This window comes from Chanos chanos, chromosome 10 (genome assembly GCF_902362185.1).
Source record: "Chanos chanos chromosome 10, fChaCha1.1, whole genome shotgun sequence".
Classification (NCBI taxonomy): Eukaryota; Metazoa; Chordata; class Actinopteri; order Gonorynchiformes; family Chanidae; genus Chanos; species Chanos chanos.
Window position 1 is genome coordinate 11,726,931 of NC_044504.1, and position 18,684 is coordinate 11,745,614.

Consider the following 18,684-nt stretch of genomic DNA (forward strand, 5'->3'; position numbering starts at 1 on the left):
TTGCTAAGAACATTTTTGACAACATGAAAATTAACTCAGTTTCTCTGTGTTTGTGTGGATGAGTGCGTATCCGATTATTATAAGCCAATGCCTTACAGCAGGTCTTAAAAATAAAATTTCAGTTGAATTCAAAGCATGTGTGTTTGTTTTTGTTTCTTTGTTTGATTTCACAACCTTGCCCCGTTTGTTCGTAAACCAAAACAAAAACGTTTCGCGCGTGCCGACACTTTAATGTGGACATTCATATAGAATTTTGCTTACTTACTTTTTAAACACGATAGAAGCCACACAGACTACAAATGATTAAGTAGTAACACAGTGGCATACTGCTTCCCAGTGGCGACCGTATGTAGGGCTAACACAGTCGACTCACGCAGCGCTCCTCTGCTTCTATGCCTGTATAGCACTTACAGCGGTTGCCACGTTACAGCTGAATATTAGAGATGTTTGAATCAGAGGCAGTGCAGCAACGGATAATAAACGTATTGCAAATATGTAAAAAAAAAAAAAAAAAAAGAAAAAGAAAAAATGCACAGTCTTTCGCAGATTAATCAGTGGAACACAATCTAACAAAAGGTCACACTGTCGACTGACATTCTGATCAGCACCGCTACACATGTCGTTTGAACGGTCAACTAAAATACCGGTATCTAAATAGTCCGGATTCTATTGAACCCGTTGCATTTATTTGTGGGCGTCATACTCGACCGTTTATATCACAGATATGGAAACATCTGTGGTTTATATTTTGTCCTTTAGAGGGAGACGTCGTGCCAGACGGCTATGTTTGATGACTTCACAAGTTACGTTTATTTCAAAGTGACGGAAGTTGGATTTGTTGTAGTTGGAAGCTACGTTCGCCGAGTACAGGCACGGTGATTTTGTGACAAAAATAAGTCAAACGGGTTCTCTCATACGAAAAGTGAAAGTTGTCCAAGCAGCCTGCCCATCTAGAAGGACTAAAAGGTGAACACTAGCCTCCTTTGTAACGTGAGTAGCAAATGAATGTTTATTTGCATGCTGCATGCTGATTTGTCTCCCCAAAAATCGTCAAACCAACAATTCTTGCTAGGGAAGTTCATTGATGGTCATGTGAGATTTAAAACAGCATGCATGGGGTTATTTTTGGCTAAAGAAACCTTGTTCATTTCATTCTAACTGAAAGTCTAGTGTTGTTCTGTACCGTCAAGCCTTACTTTTGAACCGTTCATTTATATGAAAGATCGGATAGGATCGTGCATACGATGTCATGTTGTTCTAATTTTGTATTTTTCAACCGAACCAAAATGTTAATCGTGTTTGTGTCTCGTTGACGTGCCTCTTGTCTAGGTTTGGATTAATTTACTCCCCTAAACGATGGTAAGCCCTAATGCTTTCTCTCTGATACTGATATCTTTTGCAAAACCACCACATCATCATTAAGTATTCATTGTAGGGGATGTCTAGTGTATACACTTATCTCACTAAGTTCCTCTCCCTCCCTCTCAAACCTCTTTCAGCACGGCCGAGTAAAGGTGAAGTCTACAGCCCAGCAGGAGGAGGAGAAAAGGAAAGAAAGAGAGAAGAAGCTGAAAGTATACATTAGTCTCCGAGACGCCTGCTTCAATAAGGTACGCATGGTCCAATATATAGATATCATAAAAACATTAACCAACAGTCTTTAGGAGAATGTATTGCATGTTCTCCCCGTGTTTGCGTGGGTTTCCTCCAGGAGCTCCAGTGTCCTCCCACAGTCCAAAGACATGCAAGTCAGGCAAATTGGAGATACTAAATTGACCCTAGGTGTGAATGAGTGCACGAATGTGTTTGTCTGTGTGTCTGCCCTGTGACGGACTGGCGACCTCTCCAGGGTGTTTCCCCTCCTCTCGCCCAATGAATGCTGAGATAAGCTCCAGCACCCCTGGCGACCCTAATTAGGATAAGCGGCTTAGACGATGAGTGAGCGTGATTGTGAATGACACACTGAGTACTCTCACTCTCACATTCAGTTGGTTGGTCAGTGTTGCTGCTGGCCTTTGTTTATTAGTTATCATCCTGTGGTTGTAAATCCTGTACCAAATTGTCAGAGACAAAAACATGGTTTTTAGTGTCTCAGATGTCTTATATGCTATTTCTCTCTCTCCCTCTCTCTCTCTCTCTTTCTTTCTATCTTACAGAGAAAGGACGGTGTTTTTGATGAAGAGGCTCTGCAGTTGACACAGCAGCTTCTCTCCTCTAACCCAGACTTTGCCACCCTGTGGAACTACAGACGTGAGATCCTCTTACACCTGGAGAAAGAACGGTTAGTGAAACCTGCACTGCAACTCCCAGAAGTCTCTGCATCAATGTCAAATTCAAAAATCACCTTTACAGCTAGATAATGGTACTTAAGGTTATATCCAACATTAAGTGCATGCATAGACAATGTTATGCATGGCACCCCATTTTCTCTCATTTTAAATTTAAAAGATTTTTTGGGTAAAATTGTTTTTTAATGTAATGAAATGGAATTATAACAAGTGTTCCTTATCTGTTCTCGCTGTCTCTTTCTCGGTCTCTGTCTCTCTGGATGGTATAGAGAGAAGGAGGAGGTCCAGAAGGTGTATGAGGCTGAGCTGGCCTTCCTGGAGTCATGTCTGAAAGTCAACCCTAAGTCTTATGGGAGCTGGCACCACCGTGGCTGGGTGTCCAGTCGCCTGCCCCAGCCGGACTGGAACAGAGAGCTGGGCCTGTGTGACCGCTGCCTCAGTCTGGATGACCGTAACTGTGAGAGAGGAGGGAGGGAGGGACTGTAACTGTGAGAGAGGAGGGAGGAAGGGACTGTAACTGTGAGAGAGGAGGGGGGAGGGAGGGAGGGAGGAGAGCAGAGGGAGAGAGAAAAGATTTGTAGGCATATGACAAAAGAGTCCAGTAAAAGAGCACAGTATAGTGGCATGGTAAATAGTTATAATAACAATTGTGAATCATAATTGTGTTGGGTTGTATTGCTGGGCCTTGTGAATGTTCACTGTTTAACCTTATTATAAATGATGAGTTTAGGGGATGCTATTTTTACGATTTAATGAAACCCAAAATCAGATGAGTATAGTTAAAGATGGAATTTTATTCTCATTGTAAGCCCGGCGGTTTTATTCACATATTCATCTTTGCATCCTTATAGTCTGTCTCCCTGTAAGGCCAAGCAGTGGGGGGACAGGGGAATGCAATGGTATTTCCAGCACCATAACCATGTGTGTTGTTTTTGTTTTTTGTTTGTTGCTTTGTTGTTGTTTTGTTTTTTTAACAAAATTGATTTAGATAAGGTAACAAGGGTCCGGTGCTCTGAAGCGAAGAGTGAATTGAAACCAGCAATGTTAACAACCGTAGTTTAATATTCAGCATTCAGAATTTAATAGATGGAAACATTTATATTCAATGTTTAAGTGTCAGTATTAAACACATGTTATTTTGGCATCCATCGTACACAAATGCATGTAGTAATTTTCGGTCTCATTGTTTTCCCCCACACCGAAGTCCACTGCTGGGATTATCGCCGGATGGTTGTCAAGGCGTCAGGTGTCTCGGTCGATCAGGAGCTGCAGTTCACGGATCGATTGATCGGGTCTAACTTCTCCAACTACTCCAGCTGGCATTACCGTAGCACCCTGCTCCCCCTGCTTCACCCCTCCCAGCCCCCCTCCCCCTGCCACCAGCCGCCCGTCGCCTCCCCCACCAACTCGCCTCAGACGCACTCCCACCGTGTGTGTGAGGAGCAGCTGTTGAAAGGTAAGTATCCAGACCCCTCGGGCCTGCAGACTGGCGCTGGATGGCACTGACCCGCTGGTCAGACTGGTTAAGAAAGTGCCTGGTTGGCACTGTTGTTGAGGGGTGGCGAGTTTACTGGAGCCTTGGGTTAGAGTGGTTTGGACTGGTCTGGCTGGTTAAGATTTGGCAAAGTTGAACGGTGCTAAAGAAATGGTACACAAATTGGCACACACACTCATGTCCAGGTGTGAGATGAGAGGTCCGTCCAAGTAGAAACTATGAGAGACACACATGTGGTTCTGGTTTTGCAGTTCCTGGGAGCTTGATCTTATTTGAATTTGATGGTCAGTTGTTATTCCAGCTCTAACTTCTCAAACATCGTTCGCTCCTCTTTGTTACCTGAGAAAACGGGGGTCTTAGTTTTAAGTCCTTATTCAGTCTTTTACAGTGATTTGTTCAGACAGTAGTCAGTCAGTGTTTAAACACATTCACAGACCTCCCACAAAAGAAAATCTCATGCCTTGCAGGCCAGAAAAGTCCGCTGGACAAATCTCCTGTCTCCAGGTAGAACTGGGAACTGGCCACACAGTGACACAGTTTTAGGTGAATCACCAGATTCCCCATTGACTACTTGTTTCATTTACTCTCTTCCTGTAGAGTATGAGCTCGTGCAAAACGCTTTTTTCACCGACCCTAATGACCAGAGCGCCTGGTTTTACTATCGTTGGCTTCTGGGCAGAGGTAAGTGTGCTTAGTGTTTGCGAGTGGTTGCCTGGTCTATGACATGAGATCAAGAAATCCCTTTCAGGCTCAAAGTCATTACATATTTGATTGACACACTCTCTCCCTCTCCCTCTCTCTCTCTGTCAGCGGAGCGTGAGGAGATGATTAGCTGTGTGTACGTGAGCCGTGAGGGAGAGCGAGTGGCGGTGGCTTTCTCCAGACCGGTTCATGTGAGTATGAGTATGTTCATTATGACTTCTGAGACTAAACATCATCAGTAGCCTGTAGTGACCAGCAATCAGTCTGCGAGGTGGCCGAAACCACTTGACTCTTACCCTTATTCCCTCATACTTACATCAATCACTGCAAAAGAAAGATAAAGACAGCATTACTTTTCGCAATGAGCAGTCCCATTGTTGATGAAGCTCTCCCTATTGTAAGAAATTGCTTATGTTATTGATATTGATTTCTCTCTCTCTCTCTCTCCCTCTCTCTCTCTCTTTCTCCTAGTGGTTTTTAGAATTGAGTTTGTTCTTCAAAACATCGCCCTGGTTGAGTCCAGGGTAAAGTTTTATCAAGGCCACAGATAGCCACAGTGGGGGGAAAAATATATATATTTTTCATGCGAGCTGAATGTCTTTTTTTTTTTTTTTTTAACGGTTACCCAGTGAAAATTAATGTAGACTTGTAACCATGCATGCCTGTTGTGTATTAATGCAGTTAATTTAGCAATAACAGAGTGTGAAACCTCTCTTTTTTTCTATTGTCTCCCCTACCTCTCCCTCTCTCTCTCTCTCTCTCTCTCTCTCTCCCTCTCTCCCCCAGGCTCCATCAGTGGGGTTGATTTTGGTGTTGGATGGTCAGCCACAGCAGGTAGAGTGGAAGAGTTCACACCCTCGTCTCCGTCACAGTCCTGTGTGGGTATCCTTGTCTAGCTCTGTGTTCGCAGCTCAGCTCTGGGTCAAAGCATGCCACGTGTAGCTAGTTCACATGCTTCTGACACACTGAGAGGTGTAATAATAAGGGTATTGTGTGCAATTTTGATGTTGTGAGTGAATGGTTGCTATGTGACTAAAGCTGTGACAAATAGCCAATTTCTACATTTCTACCAGTCCAAAATTGTCCCTGTTTCAGGGGGAAAGCCCTTGAAAACACAGTGCAGCTCTCGCGTATCAGCTAATAACTCAGGGATAACGTGGGAGTAACTGACAACTCTAAACGTATTTTTATGAGATGGACAGTCTAAACATATGTTTATGAGATGGGCAGTCTAAACATATTTTTTATGAGATGAGCAGTCTTAACATGTTATTATGAGATGGACAGTTTGCTAATTTTGCATTTCAGACTGCCGTGAACAGGACTGTTACTGAGTCTCACCGTGACTCCCCACAGAATACAATATTCAACCCGTTTCCATACAACAAAAGGGATTTGTCTATAAAAATGTTACAAAGGTAACTTAATAATGGGTTTTAGACAAAAACAAAACAAAACAAAAAAAGAGTTAACTGTTTTCCCCCTGTTTTGTGTTCCTAAATGATGAATATCTCCTGATGAATATCTTTCAACCAGTCTGAATTACGATTCTGCAGCAAACCTACAGAATCTTATTGTAATAAATTATGTCTAATCCTTACATGTTTATTCCTGTTTATTTCGTCTATCAAAGACCATGTATCTCCGAAGGTATCAAAAGTGTCTGCTCAACCTATATTTGTGACTAAACCAACTGACTTTTCACCAGTTGACAATTGTGAAATGTTTACTGTGTCCCCTGTACATAAGGAGACTATAGCACACACTCACACACCCACCCCTACCTGTCCAAGTTGTCTTTAACACAGTGTTTATCACAGATCTGTGAGCTCCCTCCAGGTTCTGTGAGTGACATAAATAACGAACACAACCTGACGGTCCACTGGAGTGAGAAGCATACACACAGAGACTGTGCTCTCTACACTGGTAAGATAAAGCTATGTGTGTATATGGGAGTGTAAGTCTGTAAATGCTTGTTTGAGGTTGTGTGCTGTCACTGCAGTGTAGTGTGTGACTTTTTTTTTCTCCAAGTAAAGCTGACAGGTGTTCAAGTGTGTACATGAGAGAGAGAGAGTGAAAGAGAGTTGATTTACACCCTGTAGCTGCAGTGTTTTGTGTGTGTGTGTTTTTTTTTTCTCAGGTCGAACCGAAAGCTGGTGTAGGGACTCCGCCACAGATCAGGAGTTATTCAGGTGTGTGTGTGTATATACAAGACTCACAGGCATCCTTTCTGCCTGTGAGAGATGAGAGAGACGTCAAAGATACTGTCTTGGGACACAGTCATAACCCAATAGCCCAATATGTATATGTCACTGTATACATTACCAGACTATGAAACTCTACACCTGTATCCCTGACATACTTGTTTTGTGTGTGTGTGTGTGTGTGTGTGTCTTAGGAGTGAGCTGTCTGTAGAGAAGACCTCAGTACTTCAGTCTGAGCTCCAATCCTGCACTCAGCTACTGGAACTGGAACCTCAGAACAAATGTATGTCATTTATAATATTAGACATTTTAACCCTTACTATGACACAACAATGACCATTATTTAAGGGCCTCATAGGCTCAGACGGTTTGATGTGTGTGTGTGTATGTGTGTTTGTGTGTCTCAGGGTGCTTGCTGACCATCATTCTGCTGATGAGAGCCTTAGATCCTCTGGGTTATGAGAGAGAGACGCTCGCTCACTTTAACACCCTAAAGGTCGGCACACTCTCTATAGCACGCCATATATATATAACACATCATCTGTACATATTATAGCACAAAACACACTTCATACACACCCTGATTACACCATGTCATACAGCACACTGTCTGTAAACACTGTAACACAAAACAACACTCTGGACACATCCTGCACACAGACTATAGCACAAAACACAGTCTGTACACACCCTCCGTACACTCTATGGAACAACATGTTCTCTGCACACACTATAACACAACAAACTCTCTCTAAACACTATAACACAGCAAACTCTCTAACACTATAACACAACAAACTCTCTATAAACACTATAACACAACAAACTCTCTATGAACACTATAACACAACAAACTCTCTATGAACACTATAACACAACAAACTCTCTATAAACACTACAACACAACAAACTCTCTATAAACACTATAACAAAATAAGCTCTCTATGAACACTATAACACAACAAACTCTCTATGAACACTATAACACAACAAACTCTCTCTAAACACTATAACACAACAAACTCTCTCTAAACACTATAACACAACAAACTCTCTATAAACACTACAACACAACAAACTCTCTATAAACACTATAACAAAATAAGCTCTCTATGAACACTATAACACAACACGCTCTCTATAAACACTATAACACAACAAACTCTCTAACACTATAACACAACAAACTCTCTCTAAACACTATAACACAACACTCTCTCTAACACTATAACGCAACACACTGTCTATTAAAACTATAACACAAGCTCTCTATAAACACTATAACACAACACACTCTATATACACTACAGCACAACATTCACTCTACGTACACACTTAACACACACAAGAAAATCTACATGTGCAGATGAACACATTAGATAGTATTACCAGAGAGGGTGATAAACAGAATTTAACAGACTCATAGAGTATAGTTATCTCATTCTCTGAAATCCTACTTTTGTATGCTTTCAACTGTTCCCATACACTCTCTCTCTCTCTCTCTCTCTCTCTCTCAGGAGGTGGATTCCATGCGTAGCTCCTACTACAATGATCTGTGCAGTAAATTTATGATAGAGAACACAATACTGAAAATGGAGTATGCGGAGGTTCGGGTCTTCAGCTTGTCTGACAAGGTGTGTGACAGTGCATGCACCCATGTTGTCATAGTGTGTGTATCTGCCACCTGTTTAAACTGAAACATTCTAAACTTTACTTCTCTCTTGTATTGTCTTTACACTTTCTGTTAGAATTTGACCTCACTCTGTCACCTGGATCAACTGCTATTGGTCACTCACATCAACCTCTCCTCCAATCGGCTCCTCAGGCTGCCTCCACAGTTTGCTATGTTGCAGTGTGTAGAGGTAAATCCTGTTGTTTTGTTTTGTTAATGTCAAGATCTCTAACATCTAAAAGAGTTTAACTTAACACTCTCTCCACCTCTTTTCTTTGTACTTCACCTGTCTTTTAGGTGTTAGAAGCGGAGGATAACACTATCGAGAGTTTGGAGGGGCTGTATCATTTGCCTAGTCTACAAGAAGTGTCTCTTAGAAATAACCGTATCTTTTTCATCTCTCTGAAGTGATGCAGACATCAGGGGGGGTTTATAAGGGGGGATGTCTACTAGGGTAGCCTGGCTAAAGGACCGTCTAACAGTCCAGAGATGTGATCCTTTGTCTTGGCTTCATGGCTGTGCTGCACTTGCTTATTGTGGCTGGCAGTCCACAGGAACAGAATTGGCCGTGTTTTCTGGGTTGGTGCATCGGACAGGGCCATTATCCATCAGGGCCAGTGAGCACTTTGATTCAGGGGAATAGCGTGCCGCACCAGGCATTTGAGACAGCTCGATGCTATAACTGAGTCAGCAGTGTGTGAAAAAAGAGTGATTTGGCTTCATTTATGGATCGATTCAGGGCCTTTCTGTTTGAGGGATTTCAGACTGTGAGTGGGGAAAAATGAAAAGGGGAATGACTAAAAACATGTTAAATATCGTAATGAAAAACAGTGTTTTTCAAGTATGAGTATTTTCAGTTGAGTTTGGAGAATAAAATGAAAATAATTGAAAAAAAAAAGTTTAAAATTGTATATGAGATCCATCCAACTTGGATATAAAGCCTACTCCCCAGTCTAATCTGCAGTCTTTCGCAGGCTGGTCATCTGAGTCTGAAATGATGAAAATCTTCAGTCTTACACTAGAGGGCACTTTACTAAAGAGTTTGGGTGATGATATTTATGAACCTGTTGTTGTAGAGATGGTGCTGTACGCTCTATAGGTAGACAGGCGTGCGCAAGATAACCTCATAGAATGAAGTCTCTTTCAGTAGATAATATTTGTTTAAGCACTTGTGTTTTCATAAACTAAGGAGTGAAGGAGCAGGCTTGTGCCTGGATGTTCTTATTCAGAGTTTCTGTCATCCATTTTTGATACTACAGCATTACACAAGGTATTTAAAGAGTTTTCCAGACTGAGTCAGCGGAGCACTTTGTAATTAGCCGTTATTATCAGTAGAATTAGTCATTAATCAGTTGTACTGATGTTGGGACACAGTGAAAAAGTTGTCAGGTGAGAGGTAAGGTAATGAATTTTGGAAACCCTGGCATTGCAGAATGGGAAAAGTTTAATAATGTCTACAGTGTTACTCACTCTGTACTGGTCCAGGTCTTTCAAGCAAAAGCTGATAGGAAGGTAATACATATTAGTGTGTTGAAACTATAGGTTTTTTTCCTTAACTTCTGTGTCAGAAATCACTAAGCTTGCTGACCTTGAACCATTGGCCTCCTGTCCCAAACTGACCCGATTGGATCTCCGTGGCAACCCCATCACCGAGACTGAAAATGTGGAGGCGGAGATAGTTAAGCTGTTACCGTCGGTCACCGATTTGCTGCTCTGATTACGCCACATGTGACCAGAACCATTACCTTGTGCTTCTGAGTGCATGACTGAGAGAACTATAGAAAAGAAAGAGAGATGTTCATTGTGTGTGCTTATTTATTCTTCCTAGGGAGTTAAGGTGGTCAACACCACTGTACTGATTTCAATGCACTGGGCCAAGGAGATGTTAAAACCCTTTCACTAACACGTGTGTGTGTGTGTGTGTGTGTGTGTGTGTGTGTGTGTGTGAGTGTGTGTGTGAGAGAGAGAGAGAGACAGAGTGTATCTAAATGTCTGAATCAAAAGTAGCTGCATGCTCTTACAGAAATAACTGCATTGCCTTGTGCATATGTGTCTGTGTGCATGTGTGTGTGTGTGTATATCTGTGTGCATGTTTGTGTGTGTGCATGTGTGTGTGTGTGTGTGAGTGTGTATCTGTGTGCATGTTTGTGTGTGTATGTGTGCCTGTATGTATGTATGTGTGTGTGAGTATGTACCTGAGATATTCACATTGTGTAATTTTCAGTGTGAAACGGTTAATGTCAGTGTCCGCTCCGAGGGTTTCCATCCTAACACTGAGAGGTAAAATGACTCAAGTTCTGTATTACAACAGGTGTGTCCAGTTCCACCCACACACAAACATCACTTTTGAGCCAAGCACCTGAGACTTCTTTTTCCAGTGCAATACTATTCATGTGGGCCCTTTAGGATGCATGTTATTTTTTTGGTTCTTTAATCCATTCATGCACTTCACTGACTGACTGAAATAACTCGCTACCCTTCTTTATTCAAAGTGCAAGTAATGGTTCCATCAGGTCTTATATTAATTATGTGGCCAGTAGGTCATGTAACCCTAAAGGACCAAATGAATATGAGCTGCTCTATACTGGAAAGCTCTTACTGATGGTGCAGAGTTGCCTCTTTATATGTGTATATCTTAGGTCATCGTTTAATACGTGAATGAATCAAACTGGAAGCCCACTGTACGTCACCGTTAATAAAACAGCACATGCGATGTCACTGCCACATGTCTCTGAGTTCATTTCAGTAACAGCCTACATGCAAGGTCACTGTCTCACCTTATGGAATTTGTAGGACGTGGAGGACCACAGTAGGTTTTGTTCAGAATATTCTAATTAATATCACAGTAATTGATTTCATTAAAACCTGATTGTTTTTCCAGTGCCAATAGCCTGTTTTATCATTATCTGTGATGCTTCTACATTATCTTTGAAATAGCCAGTCTCCCCAGTTTTTTTATCGCACCAGCAACATTTACGCACACGCACACACACAAAAAAAAACAGATTTTTCTTGTGGTCATCTACTGATATGCATACAGTGCACTGATATGCATACAGTGGTGCCATGCATACCATTCTTGCTAGATTCAAGGTGACATGTTCAGAGATCAGTTGATAAGAACAATCATGACGCCAGCCTATGAGGTCACAATGAGAGGCTTCCAAGTTTGTGGCAAAGAGTTTCACAACCATTTCTTGAATTATCTGGAAGACGGGAGGTACAAGTGCCTGGTTCATTCTGGCCTTCAGCATTGAGTGTTGATGAAGAGAAATGACACCTGAAACCTTTACGAGATGGGAGCTCAAATCAGATTGCTTATTTTGTTTTTTTTCTGATGATGAATTTAAATTTATACAAAATGAATTCCCCCAATAATACAAACGTGGTTCAAAGGGAAGAACATCTTTTAAACAAAACTTGAAATTTCTCTCACATATTTCAGCAGGTGTTCAGACACCTAACCCAGGGCAGTGACATCAGATGGCAACGCGTTTCAGTTCTGAGAAAAAGTCTGGACTTCTTAACCAGAACTATGGCTGTGAGAACAGTGAACTTGAGTCAGTGAACAATAAGGTCATACACATTTTTCTTTCACATATTCCTTTGTGCCTCTCCCTTTCCTGGGTGTGTGGCCGCACCATACTGATCCGACGCAAAATCAAAGCCAGGTAAGGAATGTGACGATATTACGGGCACTGGGTTAGATACGTGCTCTGTACAAAGGAAGGCACTTTTCTAATAGAATGATCAGTGATCACCGAGGGAAGTGATCCTGCAGCCAAATAAAAATTTCAGCCAATGCTAGACAGGCTGTGCTGCAGTAGTGGTACGTTACAACATTTAACAGTTATTACATAGATACCCACCACAAGGAGTCATGTAATCACAGACACGTCACTCTTTTCTTTCAGTGTTGGTGGTGTCAGTGAGATGTGTTGTATTTAGTTTATTTTTTAGCATTTTGGGAGCTTTAGCCCATTTGTCGGTCAAATGTGAAGTGACCTCATGAACCCGCCTTATTGAATTTAACCCGATATTCAACAAGACTAGGAGTGGTCGACTCCACATTCCAGAAATCCTTTGTGTTGTAGCAGATGTTTAACGGCTGTACAGTTTAGTGTATCTGTAGGTCAAGTCACTGTAGACTGGCTGTTGTTAAAGAAAAAATGCTCTGAGTTTGCACTGATAAGAAGTGTTTGATACCTTTGTAAAAGAAAAATGTGTGTCTGTGTTGGTATGCCTTTAGATAAACGGTGTAAAGGAAGAAGAGCGTGTCCAGAACAAATTCCTCTATTTCAAAAGTCTCAGCAAGTCAGTGTGTAAACTCAGGTGAATACCATGACTGTCCACCACTGGCATAATTAGATTATTTAACAGCATCCGAGACTCAGAGTTATATAGAGTCAAATATTAACTTCAGGGTGAGGCTTTGTGACTTTGATACTCCCTGTGTCCAGATTGCAGATTAACCCTTAAGGTTTTGCTCTCTTTGTAAATTTCAAATCAGATTTCTAAGAAAACAATTTCTCATTTCTAAGGGGTTTGGTTAGAGTCACACCCTTCCTGTCCCTCTGTTTCTTCTGAGTCAACTCTCTGATGAATGAACGACTCTCCTCCAGTTGTCATAGATGGTGAAACAAGACATGACTGAGTCACTACTGTAACTGTAACTTTTTTTGTCATTTGTGGCATATGTTTGACAGCCTGAGGCATGAGCATGCAACATCTTTAACTGTGAGTGTGTGTGTGTGTGTGCGTGTCTGTGTGCGAGGCAATGCTGCCCAACAGGTTTTCACCCCATTCGTAATTACCACTTTGTGATGTAGTTGACTGTTTAAATTTAAATGTTTAAGTCTGTACTTTAACTAAAAATCATCTGGGAGGGTGACTTTAGCCAAGAATAACTACTGAGTGGCATGGGTAATTAGTGTAGCAATATTTTAAGCACTGAATGTAGGTTGTAAATAAATATTTGATTCAAAAGGAAAACAAGCAGGACAAATACTCTCCAATACATAATTACTGTCTGAAATTCAGCAACGTGTTCTATCGCTTTAGTAACATGAATGATTCATATGGGACATACAGGATAACTGGACTCTGTTTAAAGGGGATGTTTGTTAGAACTGAAATATGGTCTTTTCATAACCCCCTACCTCAGCATTTGTCAGCACCTCAGATGGTTTATCAAACAAACATTTGTATTTTTATTTTTTTATTATTCACCATTATTATTGTGGCATTAATGGCCATGACCGCATCAAATTTCAGAAATAAGGAATAAAAAAGACCCTTAACTATCTGGCGCAGGGTTCTCCGAGATCTTCTCTCATTTTTTTCCCACAGGACGATGGAGAGAGCGGTGTCTCATACTACTGGTCTGTAAGATAGGATGTACAGTTATTTTGACACAGACCGCTGTGTACTGATATACTCTCTGTCCAAACATCCAAATAAAAGCTGCAAAAAAACATTTGATAAGTCTTGCTCTACTGAGCTAACTTCAGAAAAATTGCAGTAGCCTTTTGATTAAAAGGAGGCAAAATGTCAAAATGGGTGAGCTTCCCATTTTACACTACGGTCTACAGATAGCTACTGACAAAAGTACAATTTTGACATGTCCTTTCATGTACTTGGGAAATAAAACAATAAATCAGAGAAGAGAACTCTTTCCTTCTCAGAAAACAAATTGTCAAGGAAACAATAAGTTAGGGATGGCAGTGAAACTTCAGCAGTGATGAAAAGAGGAGTGGGAAAAGGTGTAGAACAGTTCAATGAAGGGATAGTCCATGATTTGGCAACGCACAGGGAGGTGTAGGAAGTTATGTCACTCATGTCACTTTTACTCCTCAAATATGATGAAACGCACTCTAGTGTGTACATACATACTGTACATACATAAATACATACATACACACACACACACACACACACATATATAAATGTGGATTTGCTGCTGTATATGCACACACGCACATACATACAAACACACACACACACACACACACACACACACACATGTGTGTGTTTGTATGTATGTGCGTGTGTGCATATACAGCAGCAAATCCACATTTATGGATTTATATTTTGGCAATTATGAAAAGGAACTGATCTTGCTCTGGTGAATTACCTGTTAAAAGTAGTGAACCAGTCATTTAGCCCACGTCACTTCATTGCCCTTAAAGTTTAGAGTTTTACAAATGTGCAGTCATATTCAGACTTCTATCGTATGTTACAGATGAACAATAAATAATTGACGCATCACTCCTCACTCAATAAACTTTAACAAGTGGAAACTAGACACTCTTTTTTATTTTGCTGGCTGTTAAATTTTGTTGTTCTGCTCCTTTTCCCTAATAAAATATAAAACGTTTGAAACTGCCTCGGAAAGCCACCGTACCTTTTGACTCTTGTTTCCGTCTGTAAAAGTTACGAAGGGCACAAATTTCTTGCTTTTACAGCAAACCCGCAACTTTAAACTCCAGAGTTATTGCATCAAGCATGTGTAGCAACATTTTATGGCTATTGTGTTGAGAGTGTATACACAGCCTTCATTCATCAGAATGTAAGAATTTTACTGTCACTCAGCCCTCACTCTGCTCCCCAGTTCCCGGCAACTCATGACGCAAAAGTAAAGATCATTAGCCTGTCGAAATGGAATCATGTGTCAGACTCCCTGAAGGGAAAATGAACCTCTAGTCTCACAGAGGGTCTTATGTGGGATGACATGATCACAAGGGCGTGCGGATCCCCAAACACAAACTCAAACACCATGGGGTGTGTGTGGGGGTGTGTGTGTGTGTGTGTGCGCGCGCGCGCGTACGAGCATAAACATGGAATCTGTTGAGTGAATTTTGCATTTCTAAGCACTTGTTTCCTGAAACAGTACTGAAAAAAATTGAATAGTTTGTTTTATGGTTAGTTCTGTGTTTTGTTTCATTTTTGACCTCTCTACCACATGAAGTAGTCTTTATACTTCTTTTAAACTGTTCCGTAGGCTAATTCGGTACGGTGACAAAAGGATCGAGGCGCTCCCAAAACACAGTTGAGACTGGGGCATCTGATGTTGGGCCACCTCAGAAACATTTTTATTTCGGCTCTGCTAATCCTTCAGTGGCCGGTATAATGGATACATAAGTTGTTCAGTAACTTTTGACTAGACGCGCATTTCTAAAAACAACTCTTTGTGAGGAATAACATGTAAATTCACGTAAGTCAAGATATATAAACTGAATTAGAGATATATATGAATACCTTCAATGACCACTACATTACGGGACAAAGTAGGCTTAGACCTTTTCTTTATTGTTTTTATTATTTCTTTACTATTTTCTAGTATTACGTTTAAATTCAAAGTAACGAAGAAACAAATTACAGATATCCTTATCCTGCTACGTTACCTCTTTATTAAAAGAGTCAGCTTCTCTCCAATGAAACTTTTTTTAATCCACCTGTTCGAGACGCCTTAAAAGGAAAACAGCGCCTTGAATCTTGCCTGTGGCGTGCTTACTTCATTGTGTGAATTGCAAAATGGTAAACATACCTCAATTGCTTCTCCCAGCTGCTCCCATTGCCTTGCCCACCACCCTTGCTCTATGGCCCTGAACCATTGCCACTGTTTGTGGGCGGAGTGTCACCTAAGTGGCTGCCTACTTTAAGACGGGTTACAGCTCTGTCAGCGAGCAACGAGTCTGAAGCAGAAAAGGAAAGGCGTGTAAAGTGAAAGGGCGCAGAACAGTGCTGTGATTGAAGCGAAACCTTTATCGAAAAAAATAGTATTTCAGGTCTTTCTCCAAAGAAAAAAAAACCCCATCAACAACACACGTGACACATATTAGAGAACTCGTCCACACTTCCAGAGTTTGAACAGGTAAGAGCAACGATTTAGTCATTTCAACTAGATATATGCGTTCTTTGTATATTATTTGGTGCACATCAAAAATAATAACCCTCAGTGGTCAAGAGAAAACCATGCTTTTGTGCCTGAATTTTACACTGTCATGACAGGCTTTTAATCCCATAAGCAGAACTGTATTCCTTCAGTCCTGTAAATAGTGCTGCTTTTAGATGGCTTTTCTAAAATACTATTAGGGTTCTTTTAAAAACTCAAGTGTGACAAACGCGTGTGTCATAATAAAGCATGTGGGGATTTTGACATTTTACATTTTACTGTAATCAACAACTAATACCGGAACTATAAATATAGTCAATGGCTTGATTTGGCACCTTTTTGGTTTAACAGTAAAAGCCCTATATTTAACTAACTAACTAACTAAATACATACACACATACATACATACATACATACATACATGTGGACACCATGACTTTTGTAGAATAATGTTTGCTTTTCCTGTAGCTTTTTACTTAAGAAAGCATACCTGTAAAGGTCTTCTTAACATAAAATAGCTATTTATTACTTGTGGAATATTTACCCAAAACTCATCAAAGTGTCTTCCTTGTTATGCAGTGTAGGATTTGCTTACATCTAAACCTGTTCTTCTTCAAAACTATTGTTGAAAGTACAGGTTGAAAGTCTTTTGCCCAAAAGTAGCTTAAACACCTGAGAGATTGCCACTGATGAGTCCTGGCATCAAAACAAGGCTATAAAATGGTTGGGTCATGTTGTTATTCCCATGGTTATGCTTTTATCAGTTGTTCCTTCAATTGTCTAGTTTTTGCCAAGAAAATGACAAGATCAAAACAGCTCTCTGTTGAAACACATTGGTGTGTTTGAGGTAAAAGTTATTTTCATCCGCAAATAGCTAGGTGTCCCCAAATTTTTGACTGGCAGTGTACATACACACATACATACCTACAAACATGCATGCATACATACATACATACATACATACATACACCCATACAGACATACATACATGCATGCATACATACACACACTGACATACATACATACATGCACACACACACACACACACGCACACACACACACATACATGAATAAAAACATGCATACATACCATGGTTATTCATGGTAGGAACCAGAAAACTGTCCTCACCTGGTCACTTTTATAGGATAATTCTTTCTTCATGGGGACCATTTGGTCCACATCATGCCGGTCCTTACAGAAAGGGAAAGAGGACTGATGAATGCACTTCCAAAAAAGCTTCTGATGTTTTCTGTGCAGTGAGATAGATCACGGGTACAAGACGGTACCGGGCGTATATTCATTTCATTCTGTGACTGCCTTAATTTTTCCTGAATGTGTAAGAAAGGCAAACAATAGTACCTGTATAAGAAAGAACATACTAGATAATTGTTTCCATTCCTTTATGATGAAAGCACATCTAGACTACATACACACACCCATCTCACACAGCTTCTCAAAACAGACTTCAGTAGTCATGACAACAGCGACACCATAGGCGACAGTGAGTGTGAGTGAGGACAGAGGAAAAGGAGAAGACAAAAAGCAGGGTTGGAAGGTCACGTAAAAAGACCAATACATTTCACTAATCATTTGGGCACTTATCAGAAGAACAGGTTGCACACCTTACACAAGGCTGTCTGAGGTCACTGACCTTTGACTCAGGCTCTGATAGTGCTCCTGTACCATACTAAATGTTACACACACACTGATACACACAGAAACAAACACAGAATCAAAACCATTTGAGATATAGAGCTGTGTTGTGCGTTTCAGGTCTGTGGCACAATAGGTTAGTTGGAGTAATGGTTCTCATCAAAACAGAACAGTTACATGTGTGTAAAAACATCTCAACTCACAGCTATTAGATCTTTTTTTATACTCATTTAAATTGATTTTTGGAAATGCAAGAAGAAAACATCATTTCAAAAGTGACCTTACATCCACCAATCTGCTGAAACTAGGCTTAGTATAATGACTTAATATCTTTAAATGTTATATTCGTGTTGCATTTCATACATTTGACCTGACACACACACACGCACACACACGCACACACGCGCACACACACGCACACCCATACACAGAGAAAGAGAGAGAGAGAGAGATGGGTGTGTCTCACTATGTTAGTACTCTCATTGTTTTTATATTTAGACTGTTATTATTGTTTTGTCGTTTGCTGAGATGTCATGAGGCAAGCCATCTGTAGACATGCTGCTGTGTTGAGTAAGTCATCTTGGCTGCACTGAGTCCAGTCAGTGGTATTGAGTCATAAACTGAACCTTTTTTCTAGATTCCTTGACTGCTTCTCTATGACCACATTTACCTCCAGGGAATGGTTCTTTCACAAGTTCTTTGTCACAAGTCAAGGATGCTGCCAGGAATTTTTGGTCAAAAGAGCTACACTTAGACTAGGAGACAGAGAAAATGC

The 18,684-nt window shown here is 40.7% G+C and overlaps 1 protein-coding gene across 1 annotated transcript; it reads left to right on the forward strand.

Annotated features, from left to right (window-relative positions):
- The first annotated feature begins 937 nt into the window (after window positions 1-937).
- rabggta (Rab geranylgeranyltransferase subunit alpha) lies at window positions 938-10,270 on the forward strand. Its single transcript, XM_030786996.1, has 17 exons — window positions 938-990; window positions 1,330-1,359; window positions 1,500-1,610; window positions 2,157-2,281; window positions 2,558-2,745; window positions 3,493-3,744; window positions 4,381-4,464; window positions 4,594-4,676; window positions 5,272-5,367; window positions 6,306-6,411; window positions 6,626-6,677; window positions 6,884-6,972; window positions 7,097-7,185; window positions 8,207-8,323; window positions 8,438-8,551; window positions 8,659-8,746; window positions 9,930-10,270. The coding sequence occupies exons 2-17, from the start codon at window positions 1,357-1,359 to the stop codon at window positions 10,076-10,078; spliced, it is 1,746 nt and encodes a 581-aa protein (XP_030642856.1). The 5' UTR covers window positions 938-990; window positions 1,330-1,356; the 3' UTR covers window positions 10,079-10,270.
- The last annotated feature ends 8,414 nt before the right edge of the window (window positions 10,271-18,684 follow it).

Bases quoted from the DNA above. Each gene is read 5' to 3' on its own strand.
- rabggta (XM_030786996.1), top strand. The intron at 2,282-2,557 runs GTTAGTGAAACC...TGGATGGTATAG, and splicing joins TTACACCTGGAGAAAGAACG to AGAGAAGGAGGAGGTCCAGA. The intron at 8,747-9,929 runs GTATCTTTTTCA...CTTCTGTGTCAG, and splicing joins AGTGTCTCTTAGAAATAACC to AAATCACTAAGCTTGCTGAC.